At 34.1% G+C, this 12,779-nt stretch overlaps 1 protein-coding gene across 1 annotated transcript in view; it reads left to right on the top strand.

Moving 5' to 3' along the window:
• LOC111712752 (gamma-aminobutyric acid type B receptor subunit 1) overlaps nt 1–4,288 on the top strand; it is an 8,576-nt gene extending 4,288 nt beyond the window's left edge. The window contains exons 4-7 of the mRNA XM_023487461.1: nt 179–361; nt 1,889–1,957; nt 2,231–2,299; nt 3,261–4,288. Coding sequence (XP_023343229.1) covers nt 179–361; nt 1,889–1,957; nt 2,231–2,299; nt 3,261–3,467 — 528 coding nt within the window. The 3' untranslated portion in view covers nt 3,468–4,288. The remainder of the gene's footprint in view (nt 1–178; nt 362–1,888; nt 1,958–2,230; nt 2,300–3,260) is intronic.
• Nucleotides 4,289–12,779: the final 8,491 nt, after the last annotated feature.

Here is a 12,779-nt window from a genome sequence, read left to right as displayed (position 1 = left end):
CGGCCATGAGCCCCTCAATCTTCTGTTTGTACCCAGGTGGGAGGGGTGCTAATTTTCTATAATTTTTAAGAACTTTAAAAACTTAGGTTTAGTCAAAACCAAAATAAAGTTGGCTGCAGTGATGATACACTTCAAATTACGTCTTTAATCTCCAAATTCTAATTGAATAATTGTACAGGTGAAGCAGATTAATGACAGCCGACTGGTCGGGATGTCGATCTACAATGTCGCTGTCCTCTGTATTATAACGGCCCCCGTCACTCTTGCTATCGCTGACAAACCGAACTCGACCTTTGCATTCGTGGCTCTCGCCAACGTCTTCTGCTGCTATCTGTCAATGGCTCTGGTTTTTGTTCCAAAGGTAGAAACAGACTAGATTATCTAGTACAATAGATGGCATCGTAGAATTTGTACACTCCCGGTACAGCTGCTGTATTCTTACGTCACAAGTGTCAACAGTTTTATTTGTCCGACAAAATTTTTAATAATAGTGATAGTGAAGTGCTTATCTTACAGTGAAATAAATGTAATTTTGTGCACTTTATTTTCTATTTTTACCCTTTTTTATTTAATTTTGGAAAACATACCAACAATGCGAGAAAATGCTGTCTTCCTTGTTATATTTGACACTTGTGACGTCATGTATATGAGTCCATTTCTCTGTTGCCATCTATTGATAATCTATCTGGACAAAGCATACAAATATAACAAATATAACAAATTGGGAAAATTAATAAAGGGGGAATCATAAAGGGGGGAAGGGGTAGTTTAAAAGGGATAATTAAGTAAGGATAAGAAGGTTCATTGAAGAGTGAAGGACCAGAGGATGGTTAAGTTAGAGAGAGTTAGATAATAAAGAATAAGATTTATTTGAAGATAAATCAACATCAATTCTTTCTTAATACACTGCCAACTCTAGTTTTCAACCTACTCTGGCAATTTGTAAAGTTTAAATGATCCAGATTTTAAAATATGATTGATCAATCCAATCGATCAATTGGTAGAAAGTATGCATAGTTAAAAATAATACATTGCATCATTGTAATTAGTAATTATTACATGGTCAATTTACAATCCCTCATCTACACTGGTAAGTTTAAAATCTTTGTCTGTATACTGTACAGTTCATAATTCTTCTCTGTACACTGTACAAGTTCATTATCCTTGTCTGTACACTGTACAGTGCATAATCCTTGTCTGTACACTGTACAGTTCATAATCCTTGTCTGTACACTGTACAGTTCATAATCCTTGTCTGTACACTGTACAGTTCATACTCCTTGTCTGTACACTGTACAAGTTCATAACCCTTGTCTGTACACCGTACAGTTCATAATCCTTGTCTGTACAGTTCATAATCCTTATAAGTACAGTTCATAATTCTTGTCTGTGCAGTACCTAATCCTTGTTTGTACAGTTCATAATCCTTGTCTGTACAGTTCATAATCCTTGTCTTTACAGTTACTAAACCTAGTAAAATAAGTTAAAGGGTTTGACAAAAATAAAAATGAAAACCTTGTGATTTAAAAACCTTAAAGCTTAAAAACTTGAAGTTGAAATCATGAAGATATTACAACCCATAATCATTGAATATTTTTAGACGTATTCATATATAGTTGATATGCCTTAATATGTATTATTTGTTTTATATTTGATGTACTTTAAACAACGATTTATCTACTGTGGTTCCACGTGGGAGAGACACCTAGCGGACAAAAAGTCGTCGTTTTAAGTGCATTGTAAAACTTTAGGTTAAATTAAAATTCACTTAAAGCTTAAGAATAACGTTGAGCCAAAAAAAATCAAAAAATAAACAAATGTAGAAATAAGGAATAATAGAATCTTAAATTTTAAAAATTATTTTTGAAATTATTATTGAAATCTATAGATACTGTTCATTATCCGGCATCCTGGACACGATCCTAGGGAGAGGGAAGACGAGGATGAAAAGAAAAAGGTTTTACATTTTGTTTTTCTAATTATTTAAACGATGAAAAGCTCAAATGTAGCTTCGCGTCGTGGGCTTCTTCTAGAAATAAAAAATTTATTTTTATTTTTATTTTCGATCAATTATCCTCTTGAAGAACTTTGAACATATTACAGCAAAACAATTTCTGCTGCCACTTGTTATGAATTTTCAAAAAAAGAATTCTGTCTCCTGCTATTGAAATTCTTGCTGTTTTAGAAATAACATAATAATTTTGTGATTGGTTTATTACTATATTTGAAGGTTGAGCAAGAGAACAAGCTGAAGTTGATCCTGAAGGAGAACGAGGACCTACAGAAGGATATTGCTGATGTAAGTTTTTTTAATATGGAAAAAATTTGTTTTGAAATTCGAGACTTCGAGAGTTTTGATTGGCCAGAATGTTAAGGTTCAATATCTATCTTTCACCCAAAAAAAAAAATGGGCAAACAATTGAAATTTTAAACGTGTTTGTGAAAATACTTCCCGGATTTTCAATTTCCCTCGTTTTCACATTGAGTTGAAAAATTCTCATGGCGGTCTTTTTCAGATAAATTTTAAAATTTTGGTAAATTTTTGCTCTGTTATCTCAGTATTAGAAGTATTTGCGAAACAAAATCAGAATTCACAAAGATGAATGAAATATCCTTATTTATCAATCTAAACATGTTGTTTCTATTGTGGTTTCTCTATAGACTAGAAATTCAAGGCGCTTCGCGCCCTTCTTTCTAGCCTTAGAGGGCGCTTCGCGCCCATCTTCTAAATTAGTTGTGAACATGTTCTCTTTGTGTAATAAAACAAAACAAAAATAATTCGCGGATTTTCACAAAAAATTTCGCGGATTTTCAAAATTTTTAAAAATTTAATGACGATCGAATTTTGATGGAGACAAATATTTGAAATTTTGATTTTTCATAAACCTTCCCTGGGGTCCCTAGATGTCCCACAAAAAATTTGGGCCCGATCGGTTCAGCCGTTTTGACGTTTATTGGATACAAACAAACAAACAAACAGACAAACAGACAGACAGACAGACAAGCCAAATTTATATATAGATTAAAATTGTGGACATATGCTTTAGAAATAATGAGGAAATTAGACTAAATTTAACAATTCTTTGGATAGAAAAATGACGATACCATTGTAGCTATAAGTTAAAAGTACAGCTGTGAATCAACAAGGCTACTTTTCAGATTGAGGATGAATTGATATTACGTCAAGTATTTGATACCTCCCATATTACCCAAATATTTGAACGATCCCTTAAAATAATAATACTTTTTTCTTTTTCCAGAAGGATTATAAGATCGGGTTGTTGCGGAAGCACCTGACGATGAGGATGGAGGAGGCAGAGAGGGAGGCCAAGGAGAAAATGGCCAGGAACGGGAGCTGTAGGCTCAGGGGTAACTCAGATCTATCCAGACAAGAGTCCCTTAGGGGCATCACAGTACTCAGGGGTCAAGTGCCCGGTCTAGGGACTACAGCAGAATCATATTTGTAAATTTGTCCCTTTCTTTGATATTTCTTTAAATATTTATAGATGTTATAATTTATACGTAATATCCTCACAGGGTTACCCACTAATGAAGGACATTAAAGACGACTTTACAGATGCAAGATGCTATTCTTTGCTATACATCAGTTAAAAGTATCTAAGATGTTTTTTATTACAATGCGGATAATCCTGTTTTAAAAAAATAAACTGTACCCAACCACAAATATTTAAAAATTGAATATTTGAAATCATGCCAAAATTTATATCTGTCGTTGAAAAATGTATTGGTTTAAAAAAATCACTAATTATTATTGTTGTTGAAGTTGCACAAAAGATAAGAATAAACTCCCAGACCCGAAAAACTTTTACGTAAAAAATGACCTCAAGAAAGTTTGAAAAGTTGATGGCTAGTTCCCTAAAAAAACGAAACCAAACCAAACAAATAATGTCATTATTTATTAACCCTATCCATTCCGTTCACTCATTCCTTTCCTTCCCTTACCTTACCTTCCTTCTCCCTCTCCTTACCTTCCTTCTCCCCCTCCTTACCTTCCTTCACCCCCTCCTTTCCTTCCTTCACCCCCTCCTTACCGTACTTCTTCCCTCCCATCTTCCCCTTCTACTCCCCACATACTCCTAAATTTTGCACAAATGCATTTTAATTATTTTTTAATTATAAACCAAAATTATAAATTAATTGTTCTTTAAACGTTTTGTTAACATAAGTTATTCCGAAACAAAAATTCAATTTCTTTATCAACCTGTAATATAAAACTATTTAATTTATATCTTTGTAACCCGTAAATATATGTTATTTTGTTTCTTGACCGTTTATACCTGTATAGGTAGAGAGGATAGAGTTTGTGAGAGATTAAAACAGCACATTTAAGCTGATAAAGACTATGGATGAGTTTAGGCATTTTATACAAACCTGTCATATAGAAAAGAGGTTAGAGCTTGGAAACTAGATGTTATGCAAAGACAAAAATATTTAGGCATTTGTATATTACTAGCCTTAGAGGGCGCTTCGTGCCCATCTTCTAAATTAATTGTGAACATGTTCTCTTTGTGTACATCATAAAACAAAACAAAAATAATTCGCGGATTTTCACAAAAAATTTCGTGGATTTTCAAATTTTAAAAAATTTAATGAAGATCGAATTTTGATGGAGACAAATATTTGAAATTTTGATCATTCATAAACCTTCCCTGGGATCCCTAGATGTCCCAAAAAAAATTTGGGCCCGATCGGTTCAGCCGTTTTGACGTTTATTGGATACAAACAGACAGACAGACAAGCCAAATTTATATATAGATTATTACCTTACATTTGTACAATTGAGGAATAGGAAGACGACTGTAAGAGTCAAGTTATGATTTTTTTAATAGTCAAATAAACATGAAATAGAACAGTTGTGCACTTGTACACAAACTAATTTCACTAAACAAGTTTATTGTCAAGCTAGCTATAACTGGTAACAAATTTTATTAGATTGCTCAAATGTCGTCGTCCTATCATGGTACATTCCAGTCAAGGAGTATGACTGGTTCATTTCATGTACCGGGCTGACTTTCAACTATCCAGGGCAAGCAGTACAGTACAAATACAGACTATACAAAGCAAAACGGGACGGCACGCCAAATGAATGATCTCCTTCTTGTAAAATTGATATGCTATCCTAGAGTTTTATGGATACGACTGTAAATACAAGGGATGTAAGTACAATGCCTACACAATTACTATGCATGACTCGACCAGGAATATTGATTATACGTATTATGTATTAGCAGNCGTAATAACTAAAAATTATAATACAAAAGAAAACCAGAGAATGCGGGGTTGGCCCACAGCGCGCGCGTTTCATAATTGTTTTCTACGATTAAAGAGGAGAAATTTAAAGATATGTCTGACACAATTTTAGTTTTTATTTTATCTTCGAAAAATTATGCGAATGCACCCCAGCTCCCGCCCTCTCTTAAACCTATATTTGTATTTACTAGCCCCTCCCACCTTCAATGTTCTCCGAATTTTTAAGATAGAAAAAATCATTTAATATTGGTATCTTTTTCACTACAATTTGTTTTTATAATCATTATTTTTGAGACACCCTGTGAAAATAATATGCATTTTTTAGTAAACCCTGTTTATGTTTAAGTAGTGAGCATGGTTCCTGGAACCAGGGAATAGGCAAGAAAATTCTTCCAATGATTGATGAATAATTGGTATCGGAAACCTGTACTCGACATGTACTCATATATTTGGACAATAAGTACACTTCTCAACCTGTACTCGACATTTACTCATATATTTGTACATTAGGTACACTTCTAAACCTGTACTAGACATGTACTCATATATTTGGACAATAAGTACACTTCTAAACCTGTTCTTGACAATTACTCATATATTTGAACCATAAGTGCACTTCTAAACCTGTACTCGGCATGTCCTTATATATATACACCAAGCCATTATTTAATGATGATAAAATAGTTTGATTTATAAATATCTTTTTCTGAAACACACTGCATTAGTTCCAATGAATACTAATTCATCTTGCTACATGTAAGCATAAAGCATGATGTTACAATGACGGCCTATAAACAGCCTGTAAACTGCCTCAGTAGATTTCTAAAGGGTGTCCCGGAAATAAATCCCCCTTGTATTAGGAAAACGAGAAAAAAAGTAAACACCAAAGAAACGAAAAATCTAAAAAAAAATAAAATTGTATTTTGAATTTTTAAAATATTATTGGACACCTTGTGGGTGAACTAGAATTTACTCTGTAGAAAAGGAGTCACGATTTCAGCATAAACACACATTTTAATTCAACACGAGAAATGTGACTCTTAAAGGGACTATCCTCGTAATTTGAAGTCATTTAAAATACATTTTTACCTTTTTTTTTTATAAAAATCACCCTTTCTGATTTCTGAGAATAGGGGGATAGCCAAGAATAGGTATGGTGGGGACTGGGAGGGGTTGCTTGCCTACTGTAATATAAAGCATTGAAAAGAAATGAAACCATGAAATTTATCCGTAGGTTTTATTTCATAAAGAGTCCGTGAAATCGATGTTTGGTATTTTTTGCAAAACTCAACGATTCTCTCTCTCTCTCTCTCTCTCTGATAGTCTTTTCTAAACCTACAGAAAACACACGTTTTTTCATTTCTCCTTTGATTCTCTTCCCTCCAAAAGATCTGAACATTGAACAGTCAAAGTTTGAAATATCAAAGGTTTACGCCATCAGGATACAAAGACAATGAGATTAGAACAGTATAGAGTTGGTGGCGAGCGATTGTTCATCTCTTAATATCCTACTCTTACACATGGTTTCTTTCTCCTGCCACCCCTCTTCCTATCCCACCTATCCTTTCTCCAGCTAATCCTCTTCCTATCCCACCTATCCTTTCTCCAGCTAACCCTCTTCCTATCCTTTCTATCCTTTCTCCAGCTAATCCTCTTCCTATCGCACCTATCATTTCTCCAGCTAATCCTCTTCCTATCCCACCTATCCTTTCTACAGCAAACCCTCTTCCTATCCCACTTATCTTTTCTCCAGCTAATCCTCTTCCTATCCCACCTATCCTTTCTCCAGCCATCCCTAATCCTTTCCCACCTTTTATTTCTCCAGCCACCCCTCTTCCTATCCCACCTATCCTTTCTCCAGCTAACCCTCTTCCTATCCCACCTATCCTTTCTCCAGCTGACCCTTTTCCTATGCCACCTATCCTTTCTCCAGGCACCCCTCTTCCTATCCCACCTATCCTTTCTCCAGCCACCCCTAATCCTATCCCACCTTTTATTTCTCCAGCCACCCCTCTTCCTATCCCACCTATTCTTTCTCCAGCTAACCCTCTTCCTATCCCACCTATCCTTTCTCCAGGCACCCCTCTTCCTATCCCACCTATCCTTTCTCCAGGCACCGACTCTTCCTATCCCACCTATCCTTTCTCCAGGCACCCTTCTTCCTATCCCACCTATCCTTTCTCCAGGCACCCCTCTTCCTATCCCACCTATCCTTTCTCCAGCCACCCCTAATCCTATCCCACCTGTTATTTCTCCAGCCACCCCTCTTACTATTCCACCTATTCTTTCTCCCCAATAAACCCAATAACCCCCCTATTTCCGCCATTGTATCCCACCTATCCTTTCTCCAGCCACCCCTTTTCCTATCCCTATCCCTAATAGAAAACTGTTTGGAGAAATCATTACAAAGCCTATTTAAATATCCTTAGTTCCCGAATCATTAGTAAGTCAAGGGTGTTCGAAAAATTTAACAATCTTGGTAAAAACTGAATAAACAGGGTGTCTCAGAAAGATGGCAATAAGTAAACCCCACAATATGATTGAAATTAACATCAGCCAGTTTTCTTGAAACACTCTGTATAAAGGCAGTGATGGAAGATGAACCCTGAGCAGAAAATCCAGGATACAAGCTACACTGAGCAAGATTTAACCCGAGTAATTGAAAAAAGAGAAATCAGGGTCCTTCCCTTATCCTAGTAAATGTAAACAAAGAAAATCTGAATTAGAAAGTCTGGGAGCTGTTCCAGGGTTAACTGTTTGGTTACGCATCTATTTAATGTTTGAAAATACGTCTTGTGTTTCCTAACGATGTTAACCCGGTGTGTTAATTTTAAGTAAGAATGTGTTAAATGGTATCCTACTGCGCCCAATTAACAGAGAGGAGGGGTGTATTGGTTACTAAGTGTATTTATGCTGCTTGTAATGCTATTACAGGAGGCAAATGTTTGGAATTATACATGCACGGCATATACTGCTACTGCTACCTACTACTACTGCTACTGCTACTGCTACTGCTACTGCTACTGCTACTGCTACTGCTTCTGCTACTGCTACTGCTACTGCTACTGCTACTGCTACTGTTACTGCTACTGCTACTGCTACTGTTACTGTTACTTTTACTGCTACTGCTACTGCTGCTGCTACTGATACTGCTACTGCTTCCTACTGCTACCTACTGCTACTGCTTCTGCTACTGCTACTGCTACAGCTACTGCTACTGCTACTGCTACCTACTGCTACCTACTGCTACTGCTGCTGCTACTGTTACTGCTACTGTTACTGCTACTAACCCAGTTCGCTTATAATTTAAGATTATTGAATTCCCACCAAATACAAAGAATTTTAATGATGAATATTTTTAATCTCTACATGATATCTAATCTTAACAGGCCTTAATTATCTTTTTTTGATGACTGAAAGGGTAAAGGGGGGAGAGAAGGGGCTCAAAAAAAGTAGGGGGGGGGGAGTGAATAGATATTTTTATATAGTTAATGTTTTATAAAGAAAGACCCAGCACATTTAAGGAACTGAGTACTTTAGATAAATTGGAGAGGAGTGGGAGGCAGGTTAATGTAGGACAGGCCATTTAAGTTTCAAAGTGAAAATATAAATTTTTACAATAGTCGCATCTATACTATATAAAGTAGGTTTGTTTGTATGTTCGATCACAAATCATGAAACCTTAGAGATCGATCATCTGCATTTTGTCTAATTTAGAAAATTTATTCCAATTTTTAACGGACATTAGACGTAATTTCAAGTAACCAGCTGGAGTTATAGAATGGTGTGTCTTCATAATTTCTGTTGCAGAAATCCGCAACTTACGTTTATTAAGAACCCACGATCAAATAATCTGTATGTCAAACCTTCAATTAATTGTTCATTCTTGTGTTTTTTATAGGATTACAAAATTAGAGATATGTTTAAGCAGTTCCTTTATTGAGACTCTGAAAATTAGAGGTCCGAATTTTATGAATTTGAGCCTCGTCTCAAATCCGCCAAAAAACAGTTTTCAATTATGCGCCGACTTAAATCTTGAAACATTAAATACAATTTTAAGTGAAACCAACCATTTTCGAGCCGCGACTCAAATTTAAGACGCGGCTCAAATTCTTTAAATTTATCCTCTGGTTAAAAGTAAAGTGAGTTTTAACTTTAGAACCTATTTTCACTTCTTAAATGTAGACTTTTCGTATTTGCTATTTTGTACTTTTTTGTTTGGCAACGTATTTTAAATATTTCAGTATAAAGTCTTAGCTTAGGTTTTTTTGCGGATTTTGAACGAGAGATTATAATATGACTGTAATCTAATACAAACAGGAGGCATGCACATCGATGTAGGTAGATGTACGCAATATTAAACTAGACATCGCAGGTGAAGATAACATTTATGCGACATTGCTAGTACGACTTTTTGACCTTGTAGCTCATCTAGCTTTGATTTTAAGCACAAGTATGAGAAATCAAAATTTGTTAGTTTACATATTTGAAATTCCAAACATTTTTGTTCTTTCCAATATCTCTTCAATTGGATGAGATAAGATTAAAAACAAGTAAGATTTCAATCATAAAAAGGTAAGCAGGTTCAATTTACTTCAGTTTCACAAAATCAAATTATAACTCACAAGGTCTTCTACCTGTATAATGTATTCTCACAAAACGTTAATTAGTCCGGACGCTAATTAGCTCCGTACATAATAATTAGTGATTAGAAAATAAATTACTCAAATGTAATTATCATCGATTATATATTGGTTTTCTAGATTAAACTACTGGTATCTCGAGAATCTGGAGATTTCTTTTATCAAATTTAAAGGGACGTCTAAGTAATTTCAAATTTAAAGGGACGTCTAGGTTATTTCAAATTTTACAGGGACGTCTTGGTAATTTCAAATCTAAATGGACGTCTAGATAATTTCAAATTTAAAGGGACGTTTAGGTAATTTCAAATCTACATGGACGTCTAGGGGAATTTCAAATTTAAAGGGACGTCTTGGTAATTTCAAATTTAAAGGGACGTTTAGGTAATTTCAAATTAAAAGGGACGTCTTGGTAATTTCAAATTTAAAGGGACGTCTAGGTTATTTCAAATTTTACAGGGACGTCTTGGTAATTTCAAATCTAAAGGGACGTCTTGGTAATTTCAAATTTAAAGGGACGTTTAGGTAATTTCAAATTTAAATGGACGTTTAGGTAATTTCAAATTTAAAGAGACGTTTAGGTAATCTCAAATTTAAAGAGACGTTTAGGTAATTTCAAATTTAAAGGTACGTCTGACACAAAAGTTAGATGCAGTTATCTGTACAAAGAATTAAAAGAATTCCTCTTAAGATATCTCGTGGGCATCAAAAACAATGGCAGGGGAAGGGATAACTAAAATTAAGGAATCACTGCAAACCCAGATGTAAGCTCTCACGCAAAAATCGAGCAGCATTGTGCCAATTTCTCATTTTAAACTTAAACTACATAGAATCGAGCGTGTTTCATTTTTAAAATGTATTAGTCTAGGGCTTCATAAAAGTGAGTTTGTGAGGTATTACCAAATGCCACGGCGCAAGACACTTTAAAGACGAGGCTGCTAAAAAATTGAAAAACTAACTTTCAGAGATGTTTAGCTTTATCTCAGTGAGATCGAGCAAATTATTCTGAAAATTGAAGGATTTCACACAAATGTTTTGACTTCTGGTCAAAGAAAAGGATATTTTGAAATGACCAAAAACTAAGAAAAATTAAGGAAAATTAAGGAAAATTAAGGAAAGTTAAGGAAAATTAAGGAAAATTCAGGAAAATTAAGAACAGAAAAGTGTAAGTTTGTCTGTCGAGTGTTGAGTGTGTGTATGTAAAGCGCGTGTATATGTTTATAAACCGTACATTACAAATTTGCAAAATGATTTATTAGCTTGCAAAATATTAGAGATATTAGAGGGTACAAACATTGGTTCAGTTCAGATATACAGATGTACAGATATATAAATATGCAGATATACATATATATGTATATATATATATATATGTATTTTACACAACTCCAACATTTGGTGGCTTAGGTCGAAAAAAACCCGATAGAATTTGATGAATTCGACAATTTGGTGAGGTTCTACTTTTTGTGATATCACCTTACATAGGAATCATATTCAACTTTTATCAGACAAACACGTTGTCTGGTTTAACATGTTATTTTAGAATATACTATGGTGAAGTGGTCACTATTTGTTTTGAGAAAATTGACCTTTTCTTTTATAAAATGTCGAGATGAAAGCTTGTTATTCGAGGCAGGTTTAAACCTTGGAGTAACTATCTTGTCGTCATGATTTTGTGCGTCCTTCTCTCCTCGGTTCACAAAGAAAAAGTAGGACGCTGCGTACTGGGATTTCTACATTTATGTGCGTCCTCCTATTATACATAGATCACAAGGTAGGGTGAGGACGCAACCACTTACAAAACGTATAGAACAGGCTGGAAAGTAGGGCAATTGCCCCCCTTTTTTAGCACTTATAACATTTTGAAGAAAGAAATATTTTTAACGTGTAAAGATGTTTTGGTGCAACTTATAAAACAAATCAAATATATTTTTTTAATATCAAACAGGAATAGAATAAGACTATTATTCTCTCTATACAATATATACTCCTGGGGTAAGGTGCACGGTGCATGAATGCACTTCTGCCACGCGCACCTTGAATTACTTGCATTGTGCAGCCTACGCACATCATGCTAAATATATATTTTTAATTTTTTTCTTTTTCTACAAGATGTCCCGAAAAAATGTTTCAATATTAAAATTTTTACAAACAAGTGTGGTCATGCATATTTAACCGTTAAATGACCAAAAAAAACAATTGCAAATTTTTTTTTCGAAAGAAAATGGGACACCCTGTTTTTTGTAGTTTTTTTAAAACTTCAAAATACGTTTTATTTATTGCATAATCTATTTTATTAGTCGTTGTAATTATAAACTATATAACAAATTTAAAATGTTTTTAATTTAATCTTTTCTCAACAATACAGAACCCGTTCATATTAATCATTTATTAATTTTATAAATGAATAAAAGTAGGGAATTCCTGGCGCTTTAAGCCACTATTCCAGCTTCTATTAATGCAGACTTTATAAATCTTTATTTAGTCGGGGAAAATCATAGAATTTTTACAGATTTTTTGGATTGTATCTAGTAAATAGTTTTATTTGAAACTTTTTTACATTTCCATGGATTGATCGGATCTAAAAATAAAAGAATTTTTCAGTATTGTTATTTGGATTTAAATTTGATATAATCCAACTTTTCAACATTCATTGAATAAAATTTGATTCTCATATTTTTTGTTTAATTCCGACAAAATTGGGAAAAAACACTATCATGTTAAATCTAAACTATTACCTTTAATATTCAGATTAAAATTTGAAATTTAATTAAGACCAAATTTTCCAAAGATTTTAATAATTAATGCGATGTTTCTGTTCCACATATTAAATACGGAGTTTCCAGTCCAATTCAGGGGTTATTTGTT

This window comes from Eurytemora carolleeae, unplaced genomic scaffold (genome assembly GCF_000591075.1).
Source record: "Eurytemora carolleeae unplaced genomic scaffold, Eaff_2.0 scaffold1326, whole genome shotgun sequence".
In the NCBI taxonomy this organism is placed as follows: domain Eukaryota; kingdom Metazoa; phylum Arthropoda; class Copepoda; order Calanoida; family Temoridae; genus Eurytemora; species Eurytemora carolleeae.
The sequence above is the reverse complement of the archived record's forward strand: the minus strand, read 5'-3'. Positions and strand labels throughout refer to the sequence as shown.